The 16,951-nt window shown below is 46.4% G+C and overlaps 1 protein-coding gene across 1 annotated transcript in view; it reads left to right on the top strand.

Annotated features, from left to right (window-relative positions):
• Positions 1–239: 239 nt before the first annotated feature.
• Positions 240–16,951, top strand: part of LOC306933679 (uncharacterized protein) — a gene marked incomplete at both ends in the record, with an annotated part of 243,238 nt that continues 226,526 nt past the window's right edge. The window contains 6 exons of the mRNA XM_079515989.1: positions 240–1,482; positions 2,716–2,809; positions 4,370–4,539; positions 7,461–7,644; positions 13,586–13,729; positions 15,407–15,540. Of these exons, the coding sequence (XP_079372115.1) occupies positions 240–1,482; positions 2,716–2,809; positions 4,370–4,539; positions 7,461–7,644; positions 13,586–13,729; positions 15,407–15,540 (1,969 nt within the window). The remainder of the gene's footprint in view (positions 1,483–2,715; positions 2,810–4,369; positions 4,540–7,460; positions 7,645–13,585; positions 13,730–15,406; positions 15,541–16,951) is intronic.

A 16,951-nucleotide genomic window follows, 5' to 3' on the forward strand; every position in this document is an offset into this window, starting at 1 on the left:
GGCTATGGGCCTGGGGACGCGGCCATTGGCCTGGGGACGGGGCCATGGGCCTGGGGACGGGGCCATGGGCCTGGGGACGCGGCCATTGGCCTGGGGACGGGGCCATGGGCCTGGGGACGGGGCCTGGGGACGGGGCCACATGGGCCTGGGGACTGGGCCATGGGCCTGGGGACTGGGCCATGGGCCTGTGGACGGGGCCATGGGCCTAGGGACGGGGCCATGGGCCTGGGGATGGGGCCATGGGCCTGGGGACGGGCCATGGGTTTGGGGACGGGGCCATGGGCCTGGGGACGGGGCCATGGGCCTGGGGACGGGGCCATGGGCCTGGGGACGGGGCCATGGGCCTGGGGACGGGGCCATGGGTCATGGGACGGGGCCATGGGCCTGCACGGGGCCATGGGCCTGGGGACGGGGCCATGGGCCTGGGGACGGGGCCATGGGCCTGGGGACGGGGCCATGGGTCATGGGACGGGGCCATGGGCCTGGGGACGGGGCCACATGGGCCTGGGGACGGGCCATGGGCCTGGGGACGGGGCCATGGGCCTGGGGATGGGGCCTGGGGACGGGCCATGGGCCTAGGGACGGGGCCATGGACCTGGGGACGGGGCCATGGGTCATGGGACGGGGCCATGGGCCTGCACGGGGCCATGGGCCTGGGGACGGGGCCATGGGCCTGGGGACGGGGCCATGGGCCTGGGGACGGGGCCGTGGGCCTGGGGACGGGGCCTGGGGACGGGGCCATGGGCCTGCACGGGGCCATGGGCCTGGGGACGGGGCCATGGGCCTGGGGACGGGGCCATGGGCCTGGGGACGGGGCCATGGGCCTGGGGACGGGGCCATGGGCCTGGGGACGGGGCCTGGGGACGGGGCCATGGGCCTGGGGACGGGGCCTGGGGACGGGGCCATGGGCATGGGGACGGGGCCTGGGGACGGGGCCATGGGCATGGGGACGGGGCCTGGGGACGGGGCCTGGGCACGGGGCCATGGGCCTGCACGGGGCCATGGGCCTGGGCAGAGGACGGGGCCTGGGGACGGGGCCATGGGCCTGGGGACGGGGCCATGGGCCTGGGGACGGGGCCATGGGCCTGGGGACGGGGCCTGGGGACGGGGCCATGGGCATGGGGACGGGCCATGGGCCTGGGGACGGGGCCTGGGGACGGGGCCATGGGCCTGCACGGGGCCATGGGCCTGGGGACGGGGCCGTGGGCCTGGGGACGGGGCCTGGGGATGGGGCCATGGGCCTGGGGACGGGGCCATGGGCCTGGGGACGGGGCCTGGGGATGGGGCCATGGGCCTGGGGACGGGGCCATGGGCCTGGGGACGGGGCCATGGGCCTGGGGACGGGGCCATGGGCCTGGGGACGGGGCCGTGGGCCTGGGGACGGGGCCTGGGCAGAGCTAGAGATGACATGTGTGGGGGAGTTGACAGGGTCGGGTCACATGGTAACGGACACCTGGACCCCCGCGGTGCCTCGTGTGAACTGTGAACTGGTGACGGCTAACGTTGCTGCTAGCACTAACCATGTGTCCAGCATAATGATGGATTTTGTCACATGCATGTCTATACTATAGTCAATGGTGGAAAGTATTTGTACTTTACTTGAGTATCTACAATTTCCAATACTTCTACTCCACTACATATCTGATCCAAATATTGTACTTTTACTCCATTATACATTCATGTGAAAACTTTAGTTAGTTACTTTGTAGATTTTGATTATTACAAAACATATACAATTAATATACATTTCGGCCCTTTGAAAATAGCAGATCTACATGCTCACAATGACGCACACACGCACGCACGCACGCACACACACACCGCCTCCAATTAATGACTTAGTATTTCAACATAATGACTTGAGCCAATGAGCCTATATATACGGTACCATCTCAAAATTATGACTTACTGTAAAGCCTAGTATCTCAACATAATGAGAAAAACCTTCTACAAAATAATGACTTTTCAGCTAAAGATAATAACGTAGCAGCTTGACCTACGTATATCTCAAATTAATGACTATTTAAAAAACGTTAGAGTTGATGAAGTTTCTCATTATTCTGAGATATTGTCATTTTGTGAGCAAGTCATTATTTTGAGATATAGCCTACTAACTCCGGTCTACAAAACCGCTCTCAAAGGGCACCTACGGAAGGCTGCAATTCGAAACTGGCCCCGTAAAATCCACCGCCCCCCCCCGCCCCCTTTTTTTCCCTCACTGTATATGTTTATTTTCCCTTTTTACCTCCATTATGATGAATTCCTGTTCTGTTCTTTGTCTATATAGAAGTGTCTGTTTGTACGTCTCTAAATGTTTTTGATGAATTGAACAAGGTGGACCCTCTTGTAAACAAGTGTAATGCTTAATTGGGTCGTCCACTCACAGTTAACAGCCTTTGTATTGAGTTGTGCTTGAAATGTACTGTAATTCTGCAAACTGTTTTTTCAATCAATCAATCAAATCAATCAAACTCATAGTTTTGTTTCTTTTTCAATTCAACATTTTCTCTCCACACATATATATGGTCCAACCAGGTTCTACAAGTCCAATATGAAAGCAATGAGGTTTCACAATTCACATCTAAGCTACTAATTATTACGTTTCTCATCATTATAATTCCCAACACACTGGTGGAAATGCACTTCCACCCCCACTCAAGCCAGAATGTTTAGAGTGACAATCAATGGTGTGGTATGTGGTCTGGTATAATAAAGTGGGGGTATCTGGCTGGGGCGTGGACGGCCAAGTGGGGGTATCTGGCTGGGGCGTGGACGGCCAAGTCTTGGGTTTCAGGCTTCAAGGATGGCGGTAGGATCATGACGACACAGACACAGCTGCTAGGGTGGAATTTATAGGAGGAGGAGGAGGAGGAGGCTTTGAGCTGTTCAGTTGCAGGGTAGACCTCAGAGTATCCATCAGGAGGAGATTCCAGCCTACAATACATGCTGACAGATTGGCACAATTATTATACTACGGCAGATCCTGACCAAATTCTGTGGAGCTAAAACATGGGATTGTACAATGAACAGGGGTAATAATGGATTATTGCCCTTTGTGGTGTGAACTGTATATGTTACTTTTACGTCTTCAGGTTGTGATTGTGTTCCTTGATTGGAATGTGTTCCTAACCCTTTGTATTACTGTTAAAATGCATAGCAGAGGAACATGCATTTGCTTTAAGCCAAAGTCATTTGGTGCATACTAATGCACGAGGTGCATTAGTATAATTGTTATTACACTAACCAATATACAATTGTGCTGCTCTCAATTCTATTATACATGCTCAGACAAATGTTGTTTTTCTCCAAATTGAGATAATGGAACATTTACAAGGAAACACTGCATCAGTCTTCAATTATTCATGACACAGAATTAAGACAAACAATGTTGATCAAAAGCTAAGTAATGGAGTTTATAAGGACTAATGTACGTTAATTTACAGTGCTCATTCACAGTATACATTTGTAACTTGAAGCTTGTACGAATTATTTGGCTAGATTTGTACAAACTAAAGTAGCACCCCATCAGTGTTAGGCAGTAATATATTACCATAATATTATTACTTTCCCCAGTAACTATAGTGTAACTTATTACAATTGCCCAAGTAACTTTGAAGTACTTGTTACATAATCTGTTTTTGAGCTATATATATATATTACACCTATGATTTATACTCCCTAATAGGATGCTGTCAAATGTGAAATAAGAGCTGATTTACAACCCATCAACAGGTTGCGACGCGACACGTTGTTAGTTTGTAGATTTGTTTTTCTGAAGTATACGTGCCCTCTCGTGAAATGACGTAAAGAGGTGAGTTGGGTTGCAAAAGTATACTGCTAATATTATAACTTGTAATGTAACTAGTTACTTTTGATACCAAGTATAATCAGCTGTACTGTAACTCTTCCTGAGTGACTTGGCCAACACCGGCACAATAAAATGAACAATGGGCCGATCCTTCACTTCACAGCCCATGATGTACAGTTGGAGGCCATCGATATTGTCCTTTTCTTTTTGCTGAGGTTTGCGTGATCTGCGCAAAAGGACAGTTAACCCATTTTGGGCGGGAACCCCTTTTGGTGTTTTAAACATTATGTTATAATTTAGCTATTGAAAAATAGCAGATCTACAAGCTCATAGCGCGCCACCGAGTGGCGCGCTACGAGCTTGTAGGTCTGCTATTTTTGAAAAATCGTGAAAATATTTATTTCAGAAAACTGGAGGATTTAGAAGGATTTTTTAAAATTTTGAGGTCAGGCCTAAATGGGTCAAATGATAAGGGACAATATTGGTGGCACCCAACTGTACAAGTCCTTTAGCCCTCCGATCATTTCTCTCTTCACCTCACATGATGTGTGTGTTTTGCAGGGAGGAGGTCAGAGAGCCAGAGACTCAACACATGCACATCAAAGAGGGTCAAGGAGGAGGAGGGAGCGCTGCTGGCCACCGTGGCACGTCAGCTCCACCGGCGGCGTCCTCGCGCGGACAGCTCTGCAAACCACCCCCCAAAGACATCCCCCATGATATGATGTTCATAGGTCAGTGGGTCAGCGTCACGTCACGTCACTCTTATGGCATTGCTTTATATTGTTGTATTGAATAATACGCTGTATATATGCATGGGTACATGACACCGAAATCATTCCATCATTCCATACTCCTTGCTTTAAATTAATCGAGTGGCCAGGGTTAATGTCAGATTGTGTGGGTTCGTATAGTGCCTGGGTTTGGATTCATGGAATGTACAGTACAACCAGTAAGACGCCCGAGGGCGAGAAGCGTGCACGCAACCACCTGGGTGACAGCAGAGTGCTGGGCGAGCGCTGGCGCTTTGGCATGGGGGGGGGGGGGGGTCAGATCAACATATGGAATGAATTCTGTACGGGCCATATATGGAGCGTGTCTTGAGTGCATATAGATTTGATGTGGTCAGATCAACATATGGAATGTCAGAACAGGTCAGCTCCATAAAATAAAATACAAACATAATTGATATAAATATTTTTGTAAATCTCTATGGGAAAAAGTAATGGCAGATTTTCCAGTGGGTCCAGAAAACCACGCCCACCGCTATGCCCTACTATCCTATAGTGTAGTGTAGTGTTTCCCAACCTCCCAAAGATCAGAGTGGTCTTGTCTGTTTTGAGGTATATAGTCCAAAGTGTGTGTGCGTGCGTGCGTGCGTGCGTGCGTGCGTGCGTGCGTGCGTGCGTGCGTGCGTGCGTGCGTGCGTGCGTGCGTGCGTGTTCTTACATGTGTGTGTGTGGGGGGGGGGTCCAAGTAATAAATTAAAGTAGTGAGGGTGTGATATAATCGGACATGTAGATGACATAAAGTGTCCACATAGATGCCAAGGGACGACACGTCCATAAATTAAAGCCCCTCTCTCGTATTTTTAGAGAGGATCATATTGTCCGAGGAAGGGGGAGGGTCACTCACGTGGGGGCGTGTGAAGCATGTGAATAGATGTTAAACATTTATTGGGGACATTCGCGGCGTATACATGTCACCTAAATCACGTGTGTGGTTTGGCTGAACTGGAGGTTGCTCAAGGTGTCGTTTGCTCCTCTGGGTGTCGAGGTGTCGTTCTGCTGCCAAGAGAAACACTGTGACAGTCTGACTATCTATGGAGGTGACGACATACAGAGAAACACTGTGACAGTCTGACTATCTATGGAGGTGACGACACACAGAGAAACACTGTGACAGTCTGACTATCTATGGAGGTGACGACATACAGAGAAACACTGTGACAGTCTGACTATCTATGGAGGTGACGACACACAGAGAAACACTGTGACAGTCTGACTATCTATGGAGGTGACGACATACAGAGAAACACTGTGACAGTCTGACTATCTATGGAGGTGACGACATACAGAGAAACACTGTGACAGTCTGACTATCTATGGAGGTGACGACATACAGAGAAACACTGTGACAGTCTGACTATCTATGGAGGTGACGACATACAGAGAAACACTGTGACAGTCTGACTATCTATGGAGGTGACGACATACAGAGTAACACTGTGACAGTCTGACTATCTATGGAGGTGACGACACACAGAGAAACACTGTGACAGTCTGACTATCTATGGAGGTGACGACACACAGAGAAACACTGTGACAGTCTGACTATCTATGGAGGTGACCACACACAGAGAAACACTGTGGCAGTCTGACTATCTATGGAGGTGACGACATACAGAGAAACACTGTGACAGTCTGACTATCTATGGAGGTGACGACATACAGAGAAACACTGTGACAGTCTGACTATCTATGGAGGTGACGACATACAGAGAAACACTGTGACAGACTGACTATCTATGGAGGTGACGACATACAGAGAAACACTGTGACAGTCTGACTATCTATGGAGGTGACGACATACAGAGAAACACTGTGACAGTCTGACTATCTATGGAGGTGACGACATACAGAGAAACACTGTGACAGTCTGACTATCTACAAACCCCCACAAAATGATATGTATTTCACCATGGACCCCCACAAAATGATATGTATTTCACCAAGGACCCCCACAAAATGATATGTATTTCACCATGGACCCCCACAAAATGATATGTATTTCACCATGGACCCCCACAAAATGATATGTATTTCACCATGCATGGACCCCCACAAAATGATATGTATTTCACCATGGACCCCCACAAAATCATAATCATAATCATAATCACCATTATTATTATTTTTTGCAGTGTTTGCCTTGGCCCTTCCCCCCACTATTATAATAGGCAATACTTATATAATTTATAAAATAAATCTCATTGTGTAAAAAAAGGTTTGTGAAAGCATCCCTATTGTCACAATATTGATACTGGGGTATTTGGTCAAACACTGTAGTTGTAGTAGTTGTGACTTGCATGGTTTCTGCCGCCATCGGTGTATGAATGTGTGTGTGAATGGGTGAATTGATGCACAATGCACTATGTAAAGCGCCTTGGATAAAGGCGCTATATAAATGCACCATTTACCATTTTACCATTTACCATCTTTGAACAAGGCAAACCCCAAGCCTAATCACACAGCTAAGGGCTATCTATACTGTATCTTGTGCCACCCCTTACCCCTTAACCATAAACTTATTTGGCATTTTTTACTATTTCGAAAAAACCTTTTAAAATAGTTCAACTAGCCGATCTACAAGCTCACACCGTGTCGATGTAGATCGGCTAGTTGAACTATTTTAAAATGTTTTTCAAAATAGTAAAAAAATGGCAAAATATGTTTAGGGATGAGGGGTAAGGGGTGGCGCAAGATAGGGACCTAAGAGTGTCACGGTGTCACCTGCCATCATGTTTGTCTGTTTGTCAATTCTTTTCCCAATATTTGGGGCTTTGTAAAGCGCTTTATTGGACGTATATACTTCGTACAAACCGAATGAATCGCTGAATCATTTATTCCCCGTTGTTGTGTTTGCGTTGTGACAGTGGGAGGCTGGACCCGCGAGGCGCCGGACTGCCGGGTGGAGCGCTTTCACTCCGAGTACAACGAGTGGAAGTTGGCGTGCTCCATGGCCGTGCAGCGTGGCAGCGTGGCCGTGTGCGCCCTGGACGGACGCATCTACGCCGCGGGCGGGGAGGACCACCAGAGATGTTTCAGCAGCGTAGAGAGGTGAGCTACGCTGTGAGTGGGGATAGGACCTCCAGAGATGCTTCAGCAGTGTAGAGGGGTGAGCTATCTACGCTGTGAGTGGGGATAGGACCACCAGAGATGCTTCAGCAGTGTAGAGTGGTGCGCTATCTACGCTGTGAGTGGGGATAGGACCACCAGAGATGTTTCAGCAGTGTAGAGAGGTGCGCTATCTACGCTGTGAGTGGGGATAGGACCACCAGAGATGCTTCAGCAGTATAGAGGTGAGCTATCTACACTGTGAGTGGGGATAGGACCTCCAGAGATGTTTCAGCAGTGTAGAGAGGTTAGCTATCTACGCTGTGAGTGGGGATAGGACCACCAGAGATGCTTCAGCAGTGTAGAGTGGTGAGCTATCTACACTGTGAGTGGGGATAGGACCTCCAGAGATGCTTCAGCAGTGTAGAGAGGTGAGCTATCTACGCTGTGAGTGGGGATAGGACCATCAGAGATGCTTCAGCAGTGTAGAGAGGGAGCTATCTACGCTGTAAGTGGGGATAGGACCATCAGAGATGCTTCAGCAGTGTAGAGAGGTGAGCTATCTACGCTGTGAGTGGGGATAGGACCTCCAGATATGTTTCAGCAGTGTAGAGAGGTGAGCTATCTGTGAGTGGGGATAGGACCACCAGAGATGTTTCAGCAGTGTAGAGGTGAGCTATCTACGCTGTGAGTGGGGATAGGACCACCAGAGATGTGTCAGCAGTGTAGAGAGGTGAGCTATCTACGCTGTGAGTGGGGATAGGACCTCCAGAGATGTTTCAGCAGTGTATACAGAGGTGAACTATCTACGCTGTGAGTGGGGATAGGACCTCCAGAGATGCTTCAGCAGTGTATAGAGGTGAGCTATCTACGCTGTGAGTGGGGATAGGACCTCCAGAGATGTTTCAGCAGTGTAGAGAGGTGCGCTATCTACGCTGTGAGTGGGGATAGGACCTCCAGAGATGCTTCAGCAGTGTATAGAGGTGAGCTATCTACGCTGTGAGTGGGGATAGCACCTCCAGAGATGTTTCAGCAGTGTAGAGAGGTGCGCTATCTACGCTGTGAGTGGGGATAGGACCACCAGAGATGCTTCAGTGGGGATAGGACCCATGAAAATAATGACAATCTACAAAGTAACTAGTAACTAAAGTTTTCAAATAAATGTAGTGGAGTAAAAGTACAATATTTGCCTCTGAGATGTAGTGGAGTAGAAGAAAAAGTACTGGAAATTTGAAATGCTCAAGTATATGAGATGAGATGATGAGATATACTTTATTGTCCCACGAGGGGAAATTTGTCTTGGGCAAAAGTGCAGTAGTACATCAACGTTTTTAAAACAGACAGACAATACACAACAGACAATACACAACAGACAATACACAATATCAGCAATGTACAAGTACAGTATCACAAGAGATCAGTGCAAAATTGCAATCAGAGAAGGTAAGTAAGTAGAGCATTACGAAGGGAAGAAACAACAAATGAATAGAACATGTGGAGATAAGAGTGTGAATTGCTTGTGCCAATTTTAAACGGAACATCGAACACCGCTGAGTTGATGGGAAAGTCTAATTGAAATGGGCGCTAATGCAACGGGAGGCGTACTTCATTATCTCACATGTTTTAGCAGGAGACATGCAGCGGCGGCTAATGCCTCATCCGGCATGCTGAGTGCCTGTGAGTGCTCTGTGCTCTGTGTGTGTGTGTGTGTGTGTGTGTGTGCACGCGTGTGCGCATGTGCGTGCGCATGTGCGTGCGTGTGTGTCCGTGCATGTGCAATTGTGCATGTGTCGGTGTCCCTAAAAAGCCCATTTGAGCACATAACCTGTTGGCCTGCGAGCGACAGGTGGGTGGGGTTGGTGACAGCTGGGGCTCCCCGACACCGACAGCATGACGGATGACTCAGACATGTCACGGATGTGGAGAGGGTCTCGCTCAATCAGCGGCTCAAGGACCAGGTGATGAGTGCCGACACCTGGGAGGGAAAGGACTCGGCGGTGACATGCGGCCACGCGGGCCAACGGCAGCGTCCACAGATTTTAATAACCCATTTGTCTACTGGGCCTGGCTCAAGGCCCATCGAAAGCTTTCAGTCTTACGTAATAAAAAACCCTCATCGCTCTAGAGAGCGTTCTGCAGAATGGACCCAAATGGAAACAATGGATATACATTTTGCATGCATGCTCTCTCTGAGCTCCAGATGGATATACCAACAGATTTATTTTTTTACTGTAACTGTTTTACTGTTTTTTACTATAACTCAGACATCACACCACTGTCTAAAACTAACCGACTGAGGTCGATAAAAAAAAGGCTTCTAAATCCTAATTTTTTTCTGAAAAAGTGGTGCTCAACCTTTTTCATGTCAAGGACCCCCAGAATTATCTCTATTGGGCCACTGACCCCCCATCTCAAAATATGTAGTTCCAGGGACCCCCCTGAAGCAAATATTTTAGTTAAAAATGTTCGCTCTGAAATATATATTCAATGATTTGTGCCACATTTTAACGGTTTTTCACAAATAGCAGATCTACAAGCTCGTATGAGCTTGTAGATCTGCTATTTTTCAATAGCTAAATTATAACATAATGTTTTAAAACACCAAAAGGGGTTCCCGCTCAAAAATGGATTAAAAGACAGATAGACAGACACACAAACTGAAACACAAGTGCACTCTCTCTCCTCTCTCTCTCTCTCTCTCTCTCTCTCTCTCCCCTCTCTCTCTCTCTCTCCCTCTCTCTCTCTCTCTCTCTCCTCTCTCTCTCCTCTCTCTCTCTCCTCTCTCTCTCTCTCTCCTCTCTCTCTCTCTCTCTCTCTCTCTCTCTCTCTCTCTCTCTCTCTCTCTCTCTCTCTCTCTCTCTCTCTCTCTCTCTCTCTCTCTCTCTCTCTCTCTCTCGTAGACAACAATCCAATGATAGAGTCCACACAGATACCATTTTAATAATCCATTTGTCTCTGTGGCTGGTTCAAGGGGTAGGTATAGTGATGGAAACCACAAGGTTCCCAGTTAGTTTGTGTCCTTAAACAAACTCTGTGTCCTTATAAGCAAGACTCTGACCCCGAATTGCTCCGATATGCAGGTTGGTGCCTTGCATGGTTTCCTCCGGCATCTGTGTGTGTGAACGGGTGAATGTAATGCACATCTATGCAAAGCGCCTTGGATAATGGCGCTATATAAATTAACTATTTATTTTAACACACACACACGTCCATAGGGCCGGGGACCCCCGCGGACCCCCAGTGGTTCCCAAACTTGTTCATGTCAAGGACCCCCAAATTGACACTGATTAGCCCGCGGACCCCCATTTGAAAAGATATGCCAGGGACCCCCATAAGAGAAGATTTTTACGGCTCTAACAGTGATTCTCAACACGTTCAATTTCAAGGACCCCCAGTTTGACATGCATCAAGGCCTATTCATAGTCTGGATTTTCGTTCTCTGAGTGTGTAAAAATAGCCTGCCTGCCTGCCTGCTGCCTGCCTGCCTGTTTGTGTCCCTTTTACTCCCATGGACAGGTTGGAGACGTCTGTATCAGTCTGTTTGTGGCCCTTGTATCAGTCTGTTTGTGGCCCTTGTATCAGTCTGTGTGTGGCCCTTGTATCAGTCTGTGTGTGGCCCTTGTATCAGTCTGTGTGTGGCCCTTGTATCAGTCTGTTTGTGGCCCTTGTATCAGTCTGTGTGTGGCCCTTGTATCAGTCTGTTTGTGGCCCTTGTATCAGTCTGTTTGTGGCCCTTGTATCAGTCTGTGTGTGGCCCTTGTATCAGTCTGTGTGTGGCCCTTGTATCAGTCTGTTTGTGGCCCTTGTATCAGTCTGTGTGTGGCCCTTGTATCAGTCTGTGTGTGGCCCTTGTATGCTAATATTATATGGAATTCCATTCCCAACGGCATGCACAAATATGGAGGAGTCTTCAGGATTCAAATCCAAGACAGCAAATGCAGCAGATCTTGCATGCTCAAAAGTCAAACGCGTTGCTTGGCGCCACATTTCCAGCTTGTGGATCTGCTACTTTTTATTTGTTTTTCGATGTGACGTTGTAGTATGACCGAGCAGGGCGTTGATTTACGAAAAAACAACACTGAAAGTTAGGCAATCGAGATACGAGGTGTAAGTATTCCTTTATTTAGCACTTCTCACAGAGAAAACTCACAAAGTGCTTCACATGCAGAGAATAAAAACAAAGACAAGCAAAATACAACAGAATAGTACTCAACAAAAAACAGGAACATACATCTAAGAAAAAAGAACAACACAGCAAAATAAACAACACACACATGGAAAACCATCATGTAACATTAGGAAATGCTTGTGCAAATAGCAAAGTTTTGAGTTGATTCTTAAAAATGTCCACCGAGGCTGCAGATCTCAACACCCGTGGGAGGGCATTCCACAGTGTGGCCACTACAACCTGAAAGGCTCTGTCACCTTTTGTTTTACGTTTGGTGCTTGGAACTATTAAGAGACCCTGATCCGCAGACCTTTAGGGCCCTCTCTGGCACGTAATGTTGGACTAGGTCAGTTAGATATAATGGAGCCTGACCATTTAGAGCTCTATGTGTGAGCACCAGGACCTTGAAGTTAACTCTGAATTTAACCGGAAGCCAGTGTAAAGAAGCTAGGACTGGCCTCTTTGGCTAGGTCTGGCTAGGTCTGGCCGACTAGGTCTGGCTGACAGCAATATACAGTAAATATTATCAGTGGGGGAAAGTAACTGTACTGTACATAAGTACCATTTTGAGGTATTTGTACTTTACCTGAGTATTTCCCATCTCTAATACTTTTACTTCTACATTTCAGAAGCAAATATTTTTCTTTTCCTCCACTACAATTATTTGACAACTTTAGTTACTATAGTTACTTTGTAGATTTTGATTATTGTTACAAAACATACACTAAGACTTCAGTCCTCTAGGGCCTGTATCCAAATGGCCTATAGGATACGTAGGACATTTGGCCTATAGTCTGTAGTCCTATAGTCTGTAGTCCTATAGTCTGTAGTCCTATAGTCCAAATGGCCTATAGGATACGTAGGCCATTTGGATACATTTGATAATAAGGTGAAATGGGACATTCTGCACAGTGAGCACTTTTACTGTTGGTACTTTAAGTACATTTTGATGCCAATACTTTTGTACTTTCACTCAAGTATACATTTTCAACTCTGGATTTTTACTTGTAACAGAATATTTCTATATTGCAGTATTGATACTTTTACTCTATACAAATGTGAGAGACTTTTCCCCCACCATTGAATATTATGCAAGCGCCCATATTGGTCTCAGTGAAGTTGATTTAAGCAATATTACACCAGAGGGTGTGGGTTAACGTGATTATTGAGAGGGTGTGGGTTAACGTGATTATTGAGAGGGTGTGGGTTAACGTGATTATTGAGAGGGTGTGGGTTAACGTGATTATTGCCACGACAGTGATGCGGTCAGGAACGAGACGAAGCCGAGTTCCGCAAGCATCACTGAAGTGGCAATAATCACGTTAAACCACACCCTCGAGTGTAATATTGCAATTATACAACTTTTACCCTTAAAACTAAGAAAATCGCTTATTTATTTTTTTAATGACAGATGTAGTCACTACGACCACAAATGTCCCGAGAAACTAGCTAGCCTAGCCATCGAGTTTGCTAGCGCTCTGGGAGAACAGAGCAGCTGAATTCTTTGTTTTGATTAGGTGGTGAATGGTGCTGGTTTAACCCACGGCTAGAAGGCTGTTTCAACCAATCAGATTGCTTCCTCGAAACGACCTGTGGTATAATGTTGATTCGTTCCCCCCCTGACGGAGGGCAGGTACGACCCAGAGTCAGACAGACAGCTGGGGCATTGATTGTTGATTCTTTCCCCCCTGACGGAGGGCAGGTACGACCCAGAGTCAGACAGACAGCTGCATGGGGCATTGATTGTTGATTCTTTCCCCCCCTGACGGAGGGCAGGTACGACCCAGAGTCAGACAGCTGGGCGACGGACGTGGCAGCGCTGAGCAGCCCCCGCTCTGGAGTGTGCCTGGCGACCATGGACGGCTTCCTCTACGCTGTGGGAGGCTACGACGGCATCACTGCCACCAACACCGTGGAGAGGTGAGGTTTCATCTATTATTAGGAATGTCTGTCTGTCTCTGCATCAAAGTGTAGCCTATACTTAACCCATTTAGACCTACTGACCCCCCCCCCCCCCCCCCCATCTGAAAAGATGTTGTTCCACGGGAAACACCAAAAGAGGGTCCCAGATTGGGTTAAAGTACCAAAAGTAAAAGTACTCTAGTACTCTAATACAGAAATGTCCCATTTTGAAACTAGCAGATCGGCTATTTTCAAATGGTGTAAATGTATAGGGCTGATGTGGGTAATGTATGTTTTGTAATAATCAAAATCTATACGTTTTCAAGTAATTGTAGTGAAATGATTGGCCTCCTCCGAGTACTCAACGGGTATTGCACTATAGTGGCCTGTATTAACCAAAGTACAGTGTTGGCTGTGATTGCGATGTTGAATATTATATGCACAGCAAAATGGCTGATATCAATCAAATAAATGATTCACTTAACCCATTTTGACCTGAGATCAGATTCTAAAAATGTCTTCTACATCCTGACAGTTTTCTGAAAAAGCTATGTTTCTATGTCAGTCATTCTTCGATTTTTCAAAAATAGCAGACCTACAAGCTCGTAGCGTGCCACTCGGTGGCGCGCTATGAGCTTGTAGATCTGCTATTTTTCAATAGCTAAAGCATAACGTAATGCTAACACCATAAGGGGTTCCCGGCTTCCCGCCCAAAATGGGTTAAGACTTGAGGCCAGTTGGCAGCATGCGGTCCTGCTGTAGAAGTATAATTTTAAAAAGTGGTGCTCATATGAGAGTAAGATGGAGGATAATAGACAGTCAAAAACATATACCAAATACAATATGAACAATCTTGATTTACACAAGTTACAGTATGTTAAAAGTTATAGGTTCAATTGTGAACATGGGAATCTTAATTTGGTACAGTACTCAGTAAATACAGTAAATGCCTGTTAATGTATCCATTTGTAACTCAGAGACCAAATGAACCCCTATGATACGGATCCCGTTGGTTACACAGTGATTTCTTTGTGCGATGAATGCGTCCTCACAGAACCCAATATAAACCAGTGATAACGCAACACATTATTTGAGAGAAAATAAAAACATCAGCGTATAGTGCAGCTTCTTCTAAAAAAAATATTAATATTGTGTAAAATATAATTCAAAAAGTGAAACTTTCATACATTATCAATTCATGATTATTGCGTACAGCTCATACAAATCCAAAAATCCTATCTCAGAATATTAGAATATCTTACGAGACCACTAAAAACAACAACAATCCCCTCAAGCCATTTAGGCCTGAATTTAAAAAATGTCTTCAAAATGTTTCTGTCTCAGTGGTGCTCAATATTTCATGTCAAGGACCCCAAAAATTATATGTACAGTAATATGCCTCCGCCCCACATCTGAAAATATGTTGTTCCAGGGACCTCCCCAGAAGCAAAGATTTGAGTTAAAATGTTCACTCTGTAATAATATATATTCAAAGATTTGAGGCACATTTTCACGATTTTTCAAAAATAGCAGACCTACAAGCTTGTAGATCTGCTATTTTTTAATAGCTAAATTATAACATAATGTTTAAAACACCAAAAGGGGTTCACGCCCATTTTTGAACATTAATGTTAATTAAATGTTTAATGTTGTTAATTAATGAACAACGTTAATTTTTCCCCGTTGATTCTCTAGATACGACCCGAGCATGAACAGGTGGACGACGCAGGCTCCCATGTCCACCCGACGCACCAGAGCCGCAGCGGCTGTGCTGGACGGTCACTTGTACGTGATTGGCGGAAATGACGGAGACACAGTCCTCAACTCAGGTGAACTCAAGAAGAGCACGGAGGAGAACAACAGCTCTAAAAAGTGTTGCACTGCCGAGTATCTACAGCCAATATTTCCCCAAATGCCCGGAGCTGCAGCCAGGCATCATCAGAATAGCTGCATGGCTGGAGGTTTATTGATGTCATTTCTCCATTACTTCAGACCCACTAGACGATACACTTTAAAGGCCCCATGAAATCACATTTGAAGTTTGTCGATTCCCGGAAAAGGGCAACAAAATAACAACATTTGATGACTCACATCCCACACACCAATAATACTAATTAACCCTTGGGCTGCCAGCCCAATGGCATCTTTTCAGTGCCTTCTGCCAGCTTCATATTTTTAATTCATCATTTTAATGCCAATAGAAAAATCCGTGACATACACACTATATCTCATTTTAACACGGCAATCCTATAGTATTATACCCAGTCCTGATGGTGGCACATCAGTGCCGACAACATATTATTTAGGTCAGCTTTTGCCATAACTCGACTGCGAAATGTGCCTCAGTTGTATAAAGCATGTGGTTCCCAAAGTGGGGTCTGGGGACCCCCAGGGGTCATTGAGGGAGTTCCAGGGGGTCCCCAGCAAAATTATAGTTTGGAAGCAAATGGACTAACTCTGAGAGTGTAATATTTGCACAATCTCAGAGTTAAACTAGAAAAAGTGCCCTTCCGGGCACAGGTCTCCACCAGGAGGATAGGAGTGTGTGTGATGTTTGGCAAAATGTTTAGGAGATGAGGAAATGCAGAGCCAGATCACTCATAGCATCTCTGAGGATAGAATTCTGGATGAGCAGGACATGTGCAGCATTTTGTACAAAACGGGCCACTCCTGAAAAATTTGGAAGGCAATCTTAGCCAATCAGTGTACAATCTGAGAAATCCAACAGACTCGTCTTGATCACATGACTACAGAGATCATGTGTACCGATTGCCATTTCTTCATACGCCTTTGATGGCAATTGGATGATTTGAGGCATTTTGTTCCAAAAATGTGTTTTGCAAAAATCAACCTGTTGGTGGCGCTATAACAGGCCAATGTGAAAAGGGTGGGATATATTCCTCAGCCTAGTAAGAAAATGTGTGAAAGATTTCACGTAAATTGCATGCTGCGTTCATGATTTGAGGCTATTGTTCAAAACGGGGCAATCTTGCAAACTGTGAAAGCCAATTATAGGCAATTAGGATGGAATATGAAATATCAGACAGATCCGACTTGAGCACATGACCATAGAGATACTGTGTAACGATTTGTTTACAAAAGTCGGCCTCCTGGTGGCGCTATAAAAGGCAGATGCGGAAAATGCAGGGCAAAGGTTTGTCCTTGGCCTCTAGGGAGTGTGCATGCAACGTTTCACGCAGATCGGTGCAGTTTTAGGTAAAACATGTGAAAAGCTGCCTC

The sequence above is a fragment of the Electrona antarctica genome, assembly GCF_951216825.1.
Source record: "Electrona antarctica genome assembly, chromosome: 12".
Classification (NCBI taxonomy): Eukaryota; Metazoa; Chordata; class Actinopteri; order Myctophiformes; family Myctophidae; genus Electrona; species Electrona antarctica.